Source organism: Colobus angolensis, unplaced genomic scaffold (genome assembly GCF_000951035.1).
Source record: "Colobus angolensis palliatus isolate OR3802 unplaced genomic scaffold, Cang.pa_1.0 Scaffold68, whole genome shotgun sequence".
NCBI classification, from domain to species: domain Eukaryota; kingdom Metazoa; phylum Chordata; class Mammalia; order Primates; family Cercopithecidae; genus Colobus; species Colobus angolensis.
Genome location: NW_012120487.1, coordinates 7,034,039 through 7,049,332, shown reverse-complemented (window position 1 = coordinate 7,049,332; position 15,294 = coordinate 7,034,039). Strand labels below are relative to the sequence as shown.

At 45.5% G+C, this 15,294-nt stretch overlaps 1 protein-coding gene across 5 annotated transcripts in view; it reads left to right on the top strand.

Annotated features, from left to right (window-relative positions):
* YIPF1 (Yip1 domain family, member 1) overlaps nucleotides 1-15,294 on the top strand; it is a 42,087-nt gene that overhangs the window by 24,523 nt on the left and 2,270 nt on the right. For 3 of the 5 annotated variants that reach the window (XM_011926318.1, XM_011926317.1, XM_011926320.1), the window contains 3 exons: nucleotides 735-901; nucleotides 1,267-1,449; nucleotides 7,930-8,027. In XM_011926318.1, the coding sequence (XP_011781708.1) occupies nucleotides 735-901; nucleotides 1,267-1,449; nucleotides 7,930-8,019 (440 nt within the window). In that variant the 3' untranslated portion in view covers nucleotides 8,020-8,027. Of the gene's footprint in view, nucleotides 1-734; nucleotides 902-1,266; nucleotides 1,450-7,929; nucleotides 8,028-13,397; nucleotides 13,449-15,294 lie in introns of all 5 variants that reach the window. The other 2 variants (XR_001000068.1, XR_001000069.1) reach the window with 1 other exon arrangement.

Genomic DNA, 15,294 nt, shown 5'->3' with positions numbered 1-15,294 from the left:
CGGGGTTTCACGGTGTTAGCCAGGATGGTCTTAATCTCCTGACCTTGTGATCCGCTCACCTCGGCCTCCCAAAGTGCTGGGATTATAGGCATGAGCCACCACGCCTGGTTCTATTCAATAGCATTTTTGCCACAGGGGCAGAATTATTTATTTAAGGAAGAAAGTAAAACTAGAGAATATTTCAAGCAGTTAATCAGTGAGCTACATCTCCCAATTTCAGAGACAGAGGAACTCTAGAGAGCATGCAGAGTGAGTTAATCTCCACCCAGGGCTTTTTAATACATTTGCTAAAGAAGTCAGTGTCAGCTCTTGTTATACCAAGGAAGAGAACGTGTTCTTCCAAGGGGATAGTTGGTTTTTATTTGATTGAAATATCTCCTATATATAAACATTTGCAGTGTGGCTCTCTGAAGTATTTCAGTTGCATAGTTCAACTGTTTAATAATATTAGTTGTTAGTTATTAAATTAATTATAAAAACCATATAAGGGACTATTGTTCCTCACCACAAAGACGAATGGTAAAGGTTCATTAATTCAACAAACATTTCTAGAGTGCCTACTGTGTGTTAGGTATTGTGCCAAGCTCAGGGATTACAGACCAGTAAGACATGATTCCATGGTCCAGTGAAGTCGATTGACATGTTAGGATTTAAGTACAATAAGGTGTTGGAAGTGCTCTGATAGTTTACTAAAGGCATGATGGAGATTGAAACTTGTGTTCTGTCATCCTCAGTGTCCATAGCAGCTACCATCATCTATGCCTATGCCTGGCTGGTTCCTCTAGCACTCTGGGGTTTCCTCATGTGGAGAAACAGCAAAGTTATGAACATCGTCTCCTATTCGTTTCTGGAGATTGTGTGTGTCTATGGATATTCCCTCTTCATTTATATCCCCACCGCAGTAAGTACCACACTTAGGGAGCAGATTCTGAGTGATGCCCTGTTCTTGGTGGAAACTTCAACCAAGAATTTGACCTAACATCATTATTTCCAGTGCAACACTCATGTGCTCCTGAAAAATCTCCTTTGAAGTTAGAAGTTCAGCATGAAAGGGGTCTGGGGAGCCAAGTGCCTTCACTGGATCTTGGGCCCTTTGTTATAAAAGTATATGCCTCAGTACATGATGTTCCTCCAGCCTGTACTGAAAAACCAGGGTGGCAGTGGGGGCCCAGCTGCCGATTGGCTCAGGGCCTTTGTAAACACATGTGCCTGGAATGAACGAATGCCTCCCAAGAACTCTCCCCTCCTCCTTTTCTCTTCTTTCAGATACTGTGGATTATCCCCCAGAAAGCTGTTCGTTGGATTCTAGTCATGATTGCCCTGGGCATCTCAGGATCTGTCTTGGCAATGACATTTTGGCCAGCTGTTCGTGAGGATAACCGACGAGTTGCATTGGCCACAGTTGTGACAATTGTGTTGCTTCATATGCTGCTTTCTGTGGGCTGCTTGGTATGAGTTCATTCCTATATTCTTTTGGTGTGTTTTATATCCAAATGCTAAAGGACCTCAAACTGTTAGACACAACAGTTCTTTTAAAATTGACTCCATGGGCTGGGCACATTGGCTTACGCCTGTAATCCCAATATTTTGGGAGGCCCAAGTGGGTGGATCTCTGGAGCTCAGGAGCTTGAGACCAGTCTGGGCAACATGACGAAACCCCGTCTCTACTAAAAATACAAAAATTAGCTGGGCATGGTGGCTTAAGCGATCCTCCCACCTCAGCCTCGCAAGTAGCTGGTACTTGGGAGGCTGAGGTGGGAGGATTGCTTGAGCCCAGGAGGTGGAGGTTGCAGTGAGCTGAGATCACACCACTGCACTCTGGCCGGCCTGGGTGACCGAGGGAGACCCTGTCTCAAAAAAAAAAAAAAAAAAAAAATTGATTCTGTGAAATAAAATTTCATTTTAAGTAGACTCACCTACATGGGAAGTGGTGAAATTATGAGAATTTGGCTTTAGTCTTTGATTTTGCCTAATTTCAGTAATCTGATTCGAATTTGGGGTCTGACCAGAGGAAATAGAGGTGGATGAGTGTCTATATACATTTGTTCCTCAGTATTGGGGTTGTAGGGGTGTGGTTGGTTCCAGGACCCTCTATGGATACCAAAGCATGGATGCTCAGGTTCCCTATATAAAAATGGTGTACACACATCCTCCTATGTGCTTTACATCGTTTCCAGATTACTCATACCTAGTGCAATGTAAATGTTATGTAAATAGTTATTATACTGTTTTTTAAAATGTGTGTTATTTTTATTGTCATATTGGGTTTTTTTACTTATATATTTTTAAAGAATATTTTTCATCATGGTTGGTTGAGCCTGAGGACGCCGAGCCTGTGGATGTGGAGGGCTGACAGGGTTAGGGAGCTGGGGTGGGGGATTCTGTTTTTGGATGCCTTTGCTGATTTTCTGCACATACCTAGAAAGATTTTTGAAATTTAAAATTTTATTTAAATGTAGAAAGTTTAAAGTTTAAATTTAAAGGTAGAAATTAAAAGTGTTTTTTTTTTGAGACGGAGTCTTGCTCTGTCACCCAGGCTGGAGTGCAGTGGCCGGATCCTGGCTCACTGCAAGCTCCTCCTCCTGGGTTCACGCCATTCTCCTGCCTCAGCCTCCCGAGTAGCTGGGACTACAGATGCCCGCCACCACGCCCGGCTAGTTTTTTGTATTTTTCAGTAGAGACGGGGTTTCACCATGTTAGCCAGGATGGTCTCGATCTCCTGACCTTGTGATCCGCCCATCTCGGCTTCCCAAAGTGCTGGGATTACAGGCTTGAGCCACCGCGCCCGGCCCCCAGAAATTAAAAGTTTTAAATTTAAAGGTAGAAAGCTTGAAAATGAAGTCAGATATGGGAAAGTGGAGTTACTTTTAAGGTGAACAACATTTAAAATAGTGTTTGGGTTCATATGTAGATGTCTTTTTAGGGAGAACATATGCTTTTGAGTCAGATAAGCACAGATTGAAGACCAGCTCTGTCACTCATTGGCTGTGTGAACTTGCAGATGTTATTGTTCCTCTCTGAATCTTAATTTCTTAATCTGTGGCATGGGTATATTTACTGCCACAAGATTGTTCTGAGCGTCAAATAAAATGATATCTGTAAAGCACTTAACATGGAACTTGTCCTATAAATGCCCATAAATTAGGTCCCTTTCCTTTGATCCTAAGGAGACATGGTTCTGTGTCTTCTGTATACATTGTACACAAAATTTGCTGTCCATGGCCTTAACAAGCCCTGTTGCAGGTTTTGAAAAAAAAAAAATCCGAGTCCAAGAATGTTAAGGTCCCTAATGAAGGAAAGGACATGGCCATGGGAAGGTGTCTTACAGCACTTAGAAAATTGTCCACATGGGAGGTTTCCAAACCCTTGGTCACGTTTTGCAATTTTAGGAGTCAGTGTTTCTTTGGCATCATTTGATCTTTAACATTTTTGTGTAGATAACCTGTCTCATTAAATGCATCAATGAGATCCCAATGCTTTATCATTAAACAAGTTTTGTAAAAAGTGCCAAGTTGTGAAACACAAACCTAGTTTACATGCACTTTACATGTGCGTAAGCTTTAAACCCTTGAGGTGGGCCTGTTGGTTTGACTCATGGCAGAATGATACTATTCATTTCTGGCACTTGGAATCTCTGAGTTGATCACTTAAAATGCTGCCGTGATTCTTCTGGAACTTTTCTGTCTGCTGAAGAACATCCTTTTCATTGTGACCAACTCTCACTGGCATCTCTCGTCCCTCACTGGCATCTCTCGTCTCTCTTCTGAAGTTCTTTCCCTCATGTACATGGCTGAGAAGTTGGTGAGGAGAAGGAGGCAGGAGAGGAAGCATTGCCTTTCTCATTTCTCTAAGGAATAAGAGCAGGGCAGGTTGAGCAGTGGGGCAGGGAGGTATTATGGTTATTATTAAGAACCCATTTCAGGCCAGGCTTGGTAGCTCACGCCCATAATCCCAGCACTTTGGGAGGAAGTCGCAGGCAGATTGCTGGAGCTCAGGAGTTTGAGACCAGCCTGGGCAACATGGTTAAACCCTGTCTTTACCAAAAATATAAAAAAATCAGCCAGGTATGGTGGCATGTGGTTGTAGTCTCGGCTACCAGGGAGGCTGAGGTGTGAGAATCGCTTGAGCCCAGGAGGTGGAGGTTGCAGTGAACTGAGATTGCGCCACTGCACCCCAGCCTGAGTGACAGAGCGAGACTTCATTTCAAAACAAAAACAAAAACAAAAAAAGAACCCATTTCATCTAGTACCTATGGCAGTACCTTTTACCTCCTGTGCCTATTGCTGCATTTCGGGCCAGATGGCGCTGAACCCAGAATTTACCTGCCCATCTCGCTGCTCAGGAACTTTCCGAAAGAGAGTGTGATTCTGAAGCAGGGAGTGCCCTGGACTGAGAGGTGCTCAGCGCTGCAAACATGGGCAACAGACTTGCTTCTCAGAACCTTGGTTTCCTCATCTGTGAAAGGGATTGTTGTTTTCATGGGGTTTTGTGAGATGCTGTGAGCTGGCTGTGAAAGCCCTCCACATACTGTGAAGTGTTCCTCAGATGCAAAGTCATTAAAGGAGCCTGTGTTGTCAGACGCGGCCAGGCCAGTATGCTGCTTATTCTGCCACAGCACCCAAGTGAGAGTGGTCCAGGGCCAGTATGCTGCTTATTCCTCCATAGTACCCAAGTGAGAGTGGTCCAAGGTCCCACAACTAGTACTGGGGCCAAAGCTGAAGTCTCCCACTCTTAATGACAATACCCTTCCTTGATGCCTCTCACTGACATCTTCTCATCTCTCCTGAACTTTTTACCCATTACACACTTGGATGAGCAAGCAGTGGAGATGAGGAGGCAGGAGAAGAGGCTGTTCAGTCTGTAAGGGACCCAGAGGAGCAGGACGGGTTGGACTGTGGAGCAGGGAGGTCCTTGTGGGGTGCAGGGCCTCTTCCTGGAGAGGAAGGCACAGTTTTCTCCTTCTGGAGGAAGGGAACCATCCTGTGGTCAGGTGTCTAGCCAGGGGCCCACCGTACCTGGGGTTTGTTCTCCACAGTGACCAGCCCCTCCTTTTTCTTCTGGAGGCATTGTTTCCTGCAGAAGGACTGAGCCAGAAGTTAGGAAACTTGGGTTCCAGTCCCAGCTCCACTACCGCCTGCTTGGGTGATTTCCCTTCTCTGGATTCCTGCCTCCTCACTTAGAAACAGGGGCCAATCGTGCATGCCATGGCAACGTCTTTACTGTTGCAAGGATTGAATGATATATGCAGCATGGAAAATATGATGAGTCATGTAAATGGAAGACATTATTGTTAAGGCAGAGAGAGGAACTGGCAGGGGAGTTATTTGAGCTGAGGGGCACCAGCTGAACCAGACAGCTTGGCTTTCTCACTCTCCCCTGGGGAACACAGATTGGTGTTTTTGCCTTAGTGCAGTGAAGCATATAACAGCCCCACACCTGCCAGGGGCCCCTCGGTGACTGCACATGTAAATGATGTCTAAGTTATACCAGAACACACCTGGCAGGGATGACCAAGGAAGCACTTAGAGGCTGCACCCTTGGTGTATGTTGGGAGATGTACAAGCCTAAGTTCGAGGTGGTTACTGCCGGCTTTTACAGGGAACTGTGCCCTGCCCCTACTCAGAGAGCCTGCTGATTCAGCTTCGAGGTCTCCACGGTGCCTAGATCTGGACTGGACATAGACTAGGCAACAAATTGCAGGATGTGGTGGAGAATTAGAAGAGCACAGACTATGGAGATGGACTCGATTGGATTGAAATCCTAGCTCAGACACATAGTTGTCTAGCCTTGGGAAAATTCCATCTCTTTGAGCCTCAGCTTTCTCATCTTTAAAAGGGATAAAATGGCCTGTTACAGCATTTTTTGAGCAGATTAATGATCAAGTATGTGTCTGGTGCACAGTAGGCATTCCCCAAATGATGGCTGTGATTATTATTAAGCATTTGTGGAATTAATGAATCATAGAATTCAAGATGTTCAAGGAATGGTCCTAAGAGATCATCTTTTCTTTTTCGAGTCAGGGTTTCCCTCTGTCACCCAGGCTGGAGTGCAGCAGTGTGATCTAGGCTCACTGCAACCTCCGCCTCCTGGGCTCAAGCAATTCTTGTCCCTCAGCCTCCTGAGTAGCTGGGATGACAGGCATGTGCCACCACGCCTGGCTAATTTTTGTATTTTTAGTAGAGGTGGGCTTTTGCCATGTTGGCCGGGCTGGTCTTGAACTCCTGGCCTCAAATGATCCACCTTCCTTGGCCCCCCAAAATGCTGGGATTATAGGTGTGAGCCACCACATCCAGCTGAGATCTTATTTTCCTTCCTTCCTCCCTCTCTCCCTCCCGCCCTTCCTTCCTTCCTTCCTTCCTTCCTTCCTTCCTTCCTTCCTTCCTTCCTTCCTTCCTTCTGCCTTCTCTCTCTCTTTCTCTCCCTCTCTCTTTCTCTCTTTTCCTCTCTCTTTCCACCACACCCAATCTCTCTCTCTCTCTCTCTCTCTCTAGAGCCACCACGCCCAGCCCCAAGGTTATCTTTTCTAATCCTTAAATTTTATAGATCAGAAAGCTGAGGCCGAAGTGAGTGGAGCAACTTGTCCAAAGTCACAGTGTGAGCTAATAGCAGAGCCAGGTGTAGAACCTGGGCGTCTTTGCTCATTCTGTCTTACAAGGGTGTCCTGCGGTAACCTGGAAGAAAGACTTCGTTCCTGCATCCTGGGGGCTTGTGGCACAGTGCACCTGTGGGAGAACTGGAGGAGCCCAGCACTAGCACTGCGGCCCCATCCCCCACTTAAGTTAGGGACTCTTCTTTTCTTGCCTCAGAAAACAGCTGCTGGAAGGGTTCCTAGGGAGGAAGCCTCTTAAAAGTAATAGAGTTGCTCTGGGAATGGTGCAAACTAGAGGGAGTCTGCAGAGAAAGGCATCATCTGGAAACTTTTCAGAAAGTTAACATGGAATAGCAACAGATTGGGTAGAGCTCCAACGTGTTGTGTTGGTGCCCCCTTCTGGCTGATAGAGAGCAGAGCTAGTGAAAGATGGTTGTTGGCTTTCTCACAGTGTACCTTCCTAAGGGCACTGACCCCAAGGTGGTGTCATGAATATTCAGTGGGCCTTGATATAGTAACAAATTCACCTTTCCTTTGAACAACCAGTATTCAAGGGTAGTGAGATTGGTATTTTCCTGGGCTCAAGTTAGACTTTGCTCAAGTTAGGCTTCTCTAGACCTTGAGATGGGTGGAAAGATTCTCCTTATGTTTTCCCTCCTCCACCTCCTTCTGACTTTTGACGGCTAAGTTGTAGATGGTGAGTAGAAGCACTTAGCAAACCTTTCGTTTCCCAGCTGAAAAATTTTTAGGGAAAGCATGCCTAGCACTTTCTTTTCAAGGTCTTTGCAGAAAGCCAACTAACTAGTTTAGCAGCAAGCTAATGTAGTTCAGTTCATTCGGTATTGATTGGTTACCTAGTATGCCAGGCCCTGTGCAGGGGTGCTGGTGACACAAACATGAAGAAGGATACAGCCTTTGCCCTGGAGGAAAGACTTATAATGTAGTGATTAAGAGCTTGTGCTTTGGAGTCAGACAGAGCTAGCTTTGAGTTCTGGCTTCACCACTCATTAGCCATGTTCACCTGATCAAACGACCGTCTCTCTGAGTCTTAGTTTCTTTATCTGTCTAATGAGGATAATCCTAACAACCTCATCGGGTTATTAAGAGTAAGTCATGTAATACAGTAAGTGCTCAATACATGGTAGCTAAATTTTTAAAAGTACTCACAATTTAGTGAGACAAACATAAACAGAGATGGTTGTAGTTTAGTGTGATGACAAATATGGTAGGAAGAACTTAGGGGCCGCGAGAGCCCAGAAGTGCTGTTAGCATGGACTCTAACAAACACTTACCCAGACCATTGTCTTTTTAACTCCCTGCTGGGTCTTTGTTTCCCACAGGCATACTTTTTTGATGCACCAGAGATGGACCATCTCCCAACAACCACAGTGACTCCGAACCAAACAGTTGCTGCAGCCAAGTCCAGCTAATGAGGAAAGTAAGAGATTCTATTTTTATTTTGCTGTGTGGTGCCATAAAACATGGGCAGGTTTATCAATTCTATTACTGTTAGCTTTAAGCACAGAGGGCCTGACCCTTTTATCCTTCTGCCAGTTCAGTGTGGGTTTGTGCATGTGCATGTCTGCGTTTCTGTGTTCCTCTTATTGAAGGCCTCTATTTTGAAATCCACATGATACTGGCTTTATAGAGTTGGATAACGTGAGCTGTTAGGTTCTTCTGTAAGAGGAGCTCCTGCCTTTGGTCCCAGCAGAGGGGACTCTCTTCTCCTCCCTGAACCCTTTCCTAGAGCACAATATGGGTTTGTTCCATTTTATAACAATCCTGGTGATTTTTTTCTTTTTCTTTCTTTTCTTTTCTTTTTTTTTTGAGACAGAGTTTCGCTCTTGTTGCCCAGGCTGGAGTGCAATGGCATGATCTTAGCTCACTGCAGCCTCCATCTCCTGGGTTCAAGTGATTCTCTTGCCTCAGCCTCCTGAGTAGCTGAGATTACAGGTGCGTGCCACTAGCGCCTGGCTAATTTTTACATTTTTAGTAGAGATGGGATTTCACCATGTTGGCCAGGCTGGTCTTGAACTCCTGACCTCAGGTGATCCACCTGCCTTTGCCCCCCAAAGTGCTGGGATTACAGGTATGAGCCACCATGCCTGGCCATTTGACTGGTCCTATCATGTATCTGGTGATCCCATTACACTTTGTATTAAGCATCACTCTCATGGTGCTTGAAACACTAATGGCTGACTAATCATGTGTCCGTCTGCCTATTCATTCATTTGTTCAGCTATTTATTCATTCGTTTGTCCACTATATACTACGGTGTCTCCCCAGTTAGACTGAGCTGCACAAGAACAAGGAATGGTGTTACTCTATATCTTCATTGCCTACCACATAACCTAGTATATAGAGGACACTCAGTAAATGTTTGTGGCAAGTATAAATGAAGCCACACTCTGCACATCATCTTGCTGCAGGCCAAGAACCTTTACTTTGCTTTATAATCACAGACTGTCCTTTCTGCCCAAGCTGCTCTCTCCCAGAGCCATGAGATATGTGCGAAAACCAGGGGCTTAGAATTAAATAAAATTACAATTTAATCCCAGGCCAGCTGTGGTGGCTCACACCTGTAATCCCAGCACTCTGGGAGGCCAAGGCAAGCAAATCACTTGAGCTCAGGAGTTTGAGACCAACCTGGGCAATATAGCAAAACCCCATTTCTACAAACAATACAGAAAATTAGCTGGTCTTGGTGGCATGCTCCTGTAGTCCCAGCTAGTTGGGAGGCTGGGGTTGGAGGATCACTTGAGCCTGGGAGATGGAGGTTAAAGTGAGCTGTGATTGCTCCACTGCACTCTAGCCTGGGTGATAGAGAGAGAACCTGTCTCTAATAATAATAATGATAAATCCCAGCCCTACTATGTACTAGCAATGTGCCTCGGGTAAGGGGCTTACTCTCTTTGAGCCTCAGCTAACTTGTCTTTGAAATAAGAATGACACAACCTATATAAGATTGTAGTGAAGATTGGAGATCATTTTTATAAAAGCTCCTGGCACATAGTTAAGGTGCTCAGCAATAAAATCAAAGCTACTGCCCCTCTCAGAGTGCATCAGTAGTTTGTGTTCGGTGGCTCCCACTGACTTTACCTTGATCCTTTTTTCCTTTTGTAAAACAAATGGGGATTTTCCCTCTTAGTTGAGGAATCCAGGTTGTAGGCCCTGCAGGTTGACTAGATATGACTGATCAAATGCTTCCAGTTCCTTGATGGTAAGACAGTCACCCTGGCCAGTAGAATGACTGGGGAACTATTGTAAAATGTCATAGTGTACCACTTTCGCCTCTTTCTCTCTTCTCATGGGTATGCGATGTTAGAATCAAAGAAGGTCAGGCTGGGCACTGTGGCTCACACCTGTAATCTCAGCACTTTGGGAGGCTGAGGTGGGTGGATCATGAGGTCAGGAGATCGAGACCACGATGAAACCCTGTCTCTACTAAAAATACAAAAAAAATTAGCTGGGCGCAGTGACAGGCGCCTGTAGTCCCAGCTACTCAGGAGACTGAGGCAGAAGAATGGCATGAACCCGGGAGGCAGAGCTTGCAGTGAGCCGAGATCGCGCCACTGCACTCCAGCCTGGGTGACAGAGCGAGACTCCATGTCAAAATAAATAAATAAATAAATAAAAATAAATAAAAAATAAAAGAATCAAAGAAGGTGAGAGCCCTTGGACACATTAAATAGCATGGGCTTCCCTCCTTATTTTACAATAAGGGAGCTGAGGCCAAGAGAGGACAGTGCCTTACCCAAGGCCACCCCAGAGTTCTGGGGCAAACTAACATGTGTCTATCACATTCCATTTGACAAAACACTTTTTTTTTTTTTTGAGATGGAGTCTTACTCTGTCACCCAGGCTGGAGTGCGTGGTGCAGTCTTGGCCCACTGCAACCTCCAACTCCCAGGTTCAAGCAATTCTCCTGCCTCAGCCTCCCAAGTAGCTGGGATTACAGGCATCCGCCACCACGCCTGGCTAATGTTTTGTATTTTTAGTAGAGACAGGGTTTCACTGTGTTGGCCAGAATGGTCTCAATCCACACCCGGCTAATTTTTTGTATTTTTAGTAGAGACAGGGTTTCACTGTGTTGGCCAGGCTGGTCTCGAACTCCTGACCTTGTGATCTGCCCGCCTCGGCCTCCCACAGTGCTGGTATTACAGGCGTGAGCCACCGCACCTGGCCTGACAAAACACTTTCTAGTTTATTCTCTCATTAGCCACTCTTACCCACCTACTGACCCCATTTTATGTATAGATGAGAAGGCTGGGCTTAGTAAATCTCTTAGAGGAGGAGCTGGGACTCATATCTAAGTCTTGGGGAGCCAATTTTTGAGGTTTTTCACTTTCCCATTTTTTAGATAAATGTTCTTTTTACCACTAAAACGTGCAGGTTCTCAACAGCCTTTGGCTGTTTGATGGAGCCTTTCTGTGGGTCTAGAGGTGTTTAGTAGCAGTCTCCACACTCCTTTGATTGCATGTCTTATCAGCTGAGAGTTTGCGTACTGTGTTAATTGTCTATTGCTGCCCAGTGGCATTACCACAATACACATTCTCACAGTTTCTGTGGGGCAGGATTCTGGGGATAGCTTAGCTTGCTCCTCTGCATCAGATTCTCTCCCAAGGCTGCAGTCAAAATGTTGGCCAGGGCTGGTGTCTCACCTGAAATCTAGAATAGGAAAAGATCTGCTTCCCAACTCACAAGGTTGCTGGCAGAATTCAATTCCTGTGGCTTTGTAGAATGAGGACCTTCTTGCTGACGGTCATTTGGAGACCACCCTCAGTTCCTTGCCACGTGGGCCTCTCTGTATGATCACTCACTTCATCAAAACCATAAAGGGAGAGAGAGGCAATCGAGTCTGATAGTGAGATGGAAGTTGCTGTCCTATATAATGTAAATATAGAAGAGATGGTCATCACCTTTGCCATCTTCTATTGACTCGAAGCAAGTCACAGGTCTCGCCTACCTTCTAGGGGAGCGAATTACACAAAGGCATGAATGCCTGCAGACAGGCAGGGATCATTGGAGGCCATTTTAGATTCTCGTACACAAGCACAAACTAGTGATACGTGTATATTTGAAGTATTTGCACATACTGTTGTCAGTCCATATAGGAACTATTAAAGCTTTAAATGCCATAGTCAAGTTGTCAGTGTAGCATTATAGGGTCAAGAAGGGTGGGACTCAGTTGGAGTTGGCCGGGAGGGAAGAATCAGAGAGGGGCTCTTGTTTGAACTGGGTCATGAAGGTTGAACACAGTCAGTTAGCTGTTCTGGAAAAAGTAGTCTGTTTCCCATGGCTTTTGGGAAGGTGAAGACCTAGGCTGTACAGGGGAACATGGTAACACGATGTGGACTCAACATCACTGAGAACAAGACAATTCGAGCCCAGCTGGAGAGGGACAGAGGTAGAGAACACAATGGCAACAGTTTCCTGGGTCTCTCTTTTGGCCCAAAGTACCTGACGTCGCCATGTTGAGGGTCTCTCTCAACCTGCCCCTGAGCTAGGACTTAAGTTACTTCATTTCATTTTGGTTGTAAAGGCCTTCAGAGAGTCAGAGCAGCATCTGAGAAGAGCCTGGCCCTCAGGGCCCTTGAAGACTTCACAGACTGGTGTACACAGATTTGACACCTCTGTGCTTTCCTCAGCTCTATAACTTGGGTGTTAGTGCCTCCATTTGGGTGTCAAGTCTCCAAATGAGATAGTGATTAACAGCTTCTTTGCAACCTCCCTGGCAGAAGCATCAATTGCTTTGCTGATAGAGAGACTGTCCAGAGCCCTGAATGCTGCTGATTTATGAGCTGGCTGTGCTTTCTACTGTCATCTCTGGACTCCCAGCTTTCACTGAAAAATAAAGGCTTCTAATCTCACCAGTAACCTACCTTCCCTATGTAAATCTGTGTATTGGAAAACTTAGCTTAGGGCACATTCCCAGGAGAGCATTGGAAGGCTTAGGTTAGAACACATTCCAGGCAGAACCCCTTCTCTCCCTGGAACCTCAGGATCATGGGGAGCTTCCAGTTACAGTCATGCATTGCTTAATGACAGGATACATTCTGAGACATGCGTCATTAGGCAATTTCATCATTGTGCAAATATCATAGAATATACTTAAACCTAGATGGTATAGCCTACAACACACTTATATAGGATAGCCTATTGCTCCTAGGCTACAAACCTGTGTGGCATGTTACTATACTGGATACAGCAGGCAGTTGTAACACAATCATAAGTATTTGTGGATCTAAACGTAGAAAAGGTACAATAAAAATACGATGTGATCTTATGGGACCACCATTGTATATGTGGTCCGTTGTCAACTGAAACATCATTATGCAGTGTGGGACTGTACTTGTAATCAGCATGCTACCCCTACATAAGTTACTGAAATAATATAAAGAATATCTGGCTTCCATCCTTCCTTCTTCATTAACTTTTCACCTGAGGGCAGTGCTATGTCTTCTCTGAGCCAAGACCCTGGTGGAGCCTGGAAACTGTACCTGGGAAGCCCTGCTTTGGCTTGAGGGATGGAGTATCTGAAAGGCAGCATCCAGATTGGGGTGAGCTTTCCAGGGGCACTGACAGGTGGGGCTGTGCAGAGGAGGGCCATCAGCAGATGATCATATCGCAGTGTGATCAGGGCTTTAATTAATGATGCAGAGAGGGCTTCCAGAGAGTCCTGTGTCATTAAACCCTCCTGACTGGATACACAGGGTTTGTATGCTGATATCCTTTCAGTCGCTCATGTTGTCAAGAGTGTTCATTTCACAAGCCTTGTCTACTTGGCAATTTCCTGTTTATTTTTCAGGACTCTCTTCAGATACCCTCTGCTTGCTGAAGTTTTTCTTGACTTCTCCAGGTAGTATTACTTATTTTCTTTTCTGTGCTCTTCTACAGCTCTCGTATGTTCTTTTATTATGGCAGTTTGCTTATTCGCTGTAACTTCATAGACTGAGAGTTCCTTGAGGGCAGAGCTTTATTTACCAATATAGCCCCCTAGCACCCAGCAGACACTCGGAGAAAGCTTCATTTGAACAAGTTGTTAGGCCTATCATATAGCATCAAAACTTTCCTGGGTTTATGTGTCAGGTTACTTGGGAAATCTTTACTTGTTCATTCATTGAAATTCTACTCTGTGCTGGTGAACGACGGAGATCGGTCCTTACCCTCCCAGATTCTATACTCCAGTTTTACATCTCATGCGCCACACAGACTAGAAGGCCCTTTTACATTAAAGAGAGAATCATGATTATAGGAACTTCTGATTGAAACATCCCAGATCAGACAGTGGTGACATTGGAAGGCTTGACTGCAGGGCTGAGCCAAGGAAAGGGACAGAGAATGCCCATGCCATAGTGCAGCCACCCAAGATGGGAGCCAAAAGTGGTCAAGAGTCAGGTCTTAGGCCAAGAGGTGGTAGAGGCAATCTTCAAGAGATAAGGAAGTGCTGGCTGATGGTGACATTGGGGACCAAGTTTGGCACAAAGGGCAATAGCATCTTACTTTTCTCCCTCTGGCCTAAGTGCCAAGAATTCCCAACGTCTTTGCTTCCGGCCCCCCATTAAAAGTTGGCAGCAGGAGAAGGAAATTTCTTTTTTCTTTTCTTTTTTTCAGACAGTCTCACTCTGTTGCCCAAGCTGGAGGACAGTGGTGCATTCTTGGCTCACTGCAACCTCCACCTCCCAGGTTCAAGTGATTCTCATACCTCAGCCTCCCGAGTAGCTGGGATTACAGGAATGCATCATCATGCCTGGCTAATTTTTTTGTATTTTTGGTAGAGATGGAATTTTGCCATGTTGGCCAGGCTGGCCTCTAACTCCTGGCCTCAAGTGATCTGCCTGCCTCGGCCTCCCAAAGTGCTAGGATTACAGGCATGAGTCCCCATGCTTGCCTGAGAAGGGAATTTTCTAGTCTTCAAATTCTTCCCTAGTTCTGACATTAATTTGGAATAGACAGCCAGAAAGATGAGAGAAAAACCGAGTATATATCTATGAAAATAAAATCTTGAGTGCTTGCTCTGTGGGCCCGTTTGTCCCTACCGTTACTTAGCATTTCAGAACCCAAGTTGATGGTTACTAAAAGGCTGATCAGGGCTTTAGGTTCTTTCATGCCTGCAAATTACAGTGTCTGACCTTCTCCAGCCACCTTTCACAGATATTTTGTTAGCAATGTTTCTCTTTTCTTGAGCCAGTAGACTTGGGCAGATAGCCCTTGCCTCAGCCTCACCTTCGTGGTATCACCAAACGCTGACGTTTGAATGTGGTATTGCCCTGTTGATGTCTCTAGGAAGGCCTAGCTCATTCTCCAAAGTGGAAGGCTATGCATTAGGAACTTATTCTCCAACATATTCCTTAGTCTCCCCTGGATTTAACTCTCTCTTTGGCCCCTCTTTCCAAGTTTCTGTCTCTTGCAAATCCCCAGCTAGGTATTCCAACAGTTGCCTATAATTCATTGCATTCCAAGCTGTACTCATCCCCCACTACAACCAGATCCTCCTCATATTTTTCTGTCTCAGGGAATGGCACCATCATTTATATTGTCCCTGACTGCAGAGTAGGTTAGATTCTTTATTATACCCTTGCCTGGCAAGTTAAGATTGTAATTAAGGCCGGGCATGGTGGCTCACGCCTGTAATCCCAGCACTTTGGGAGGCTGAGGCGGGCAGATCATGAGGACAGAAGATCGAGACCATCCAGTGAAACCCC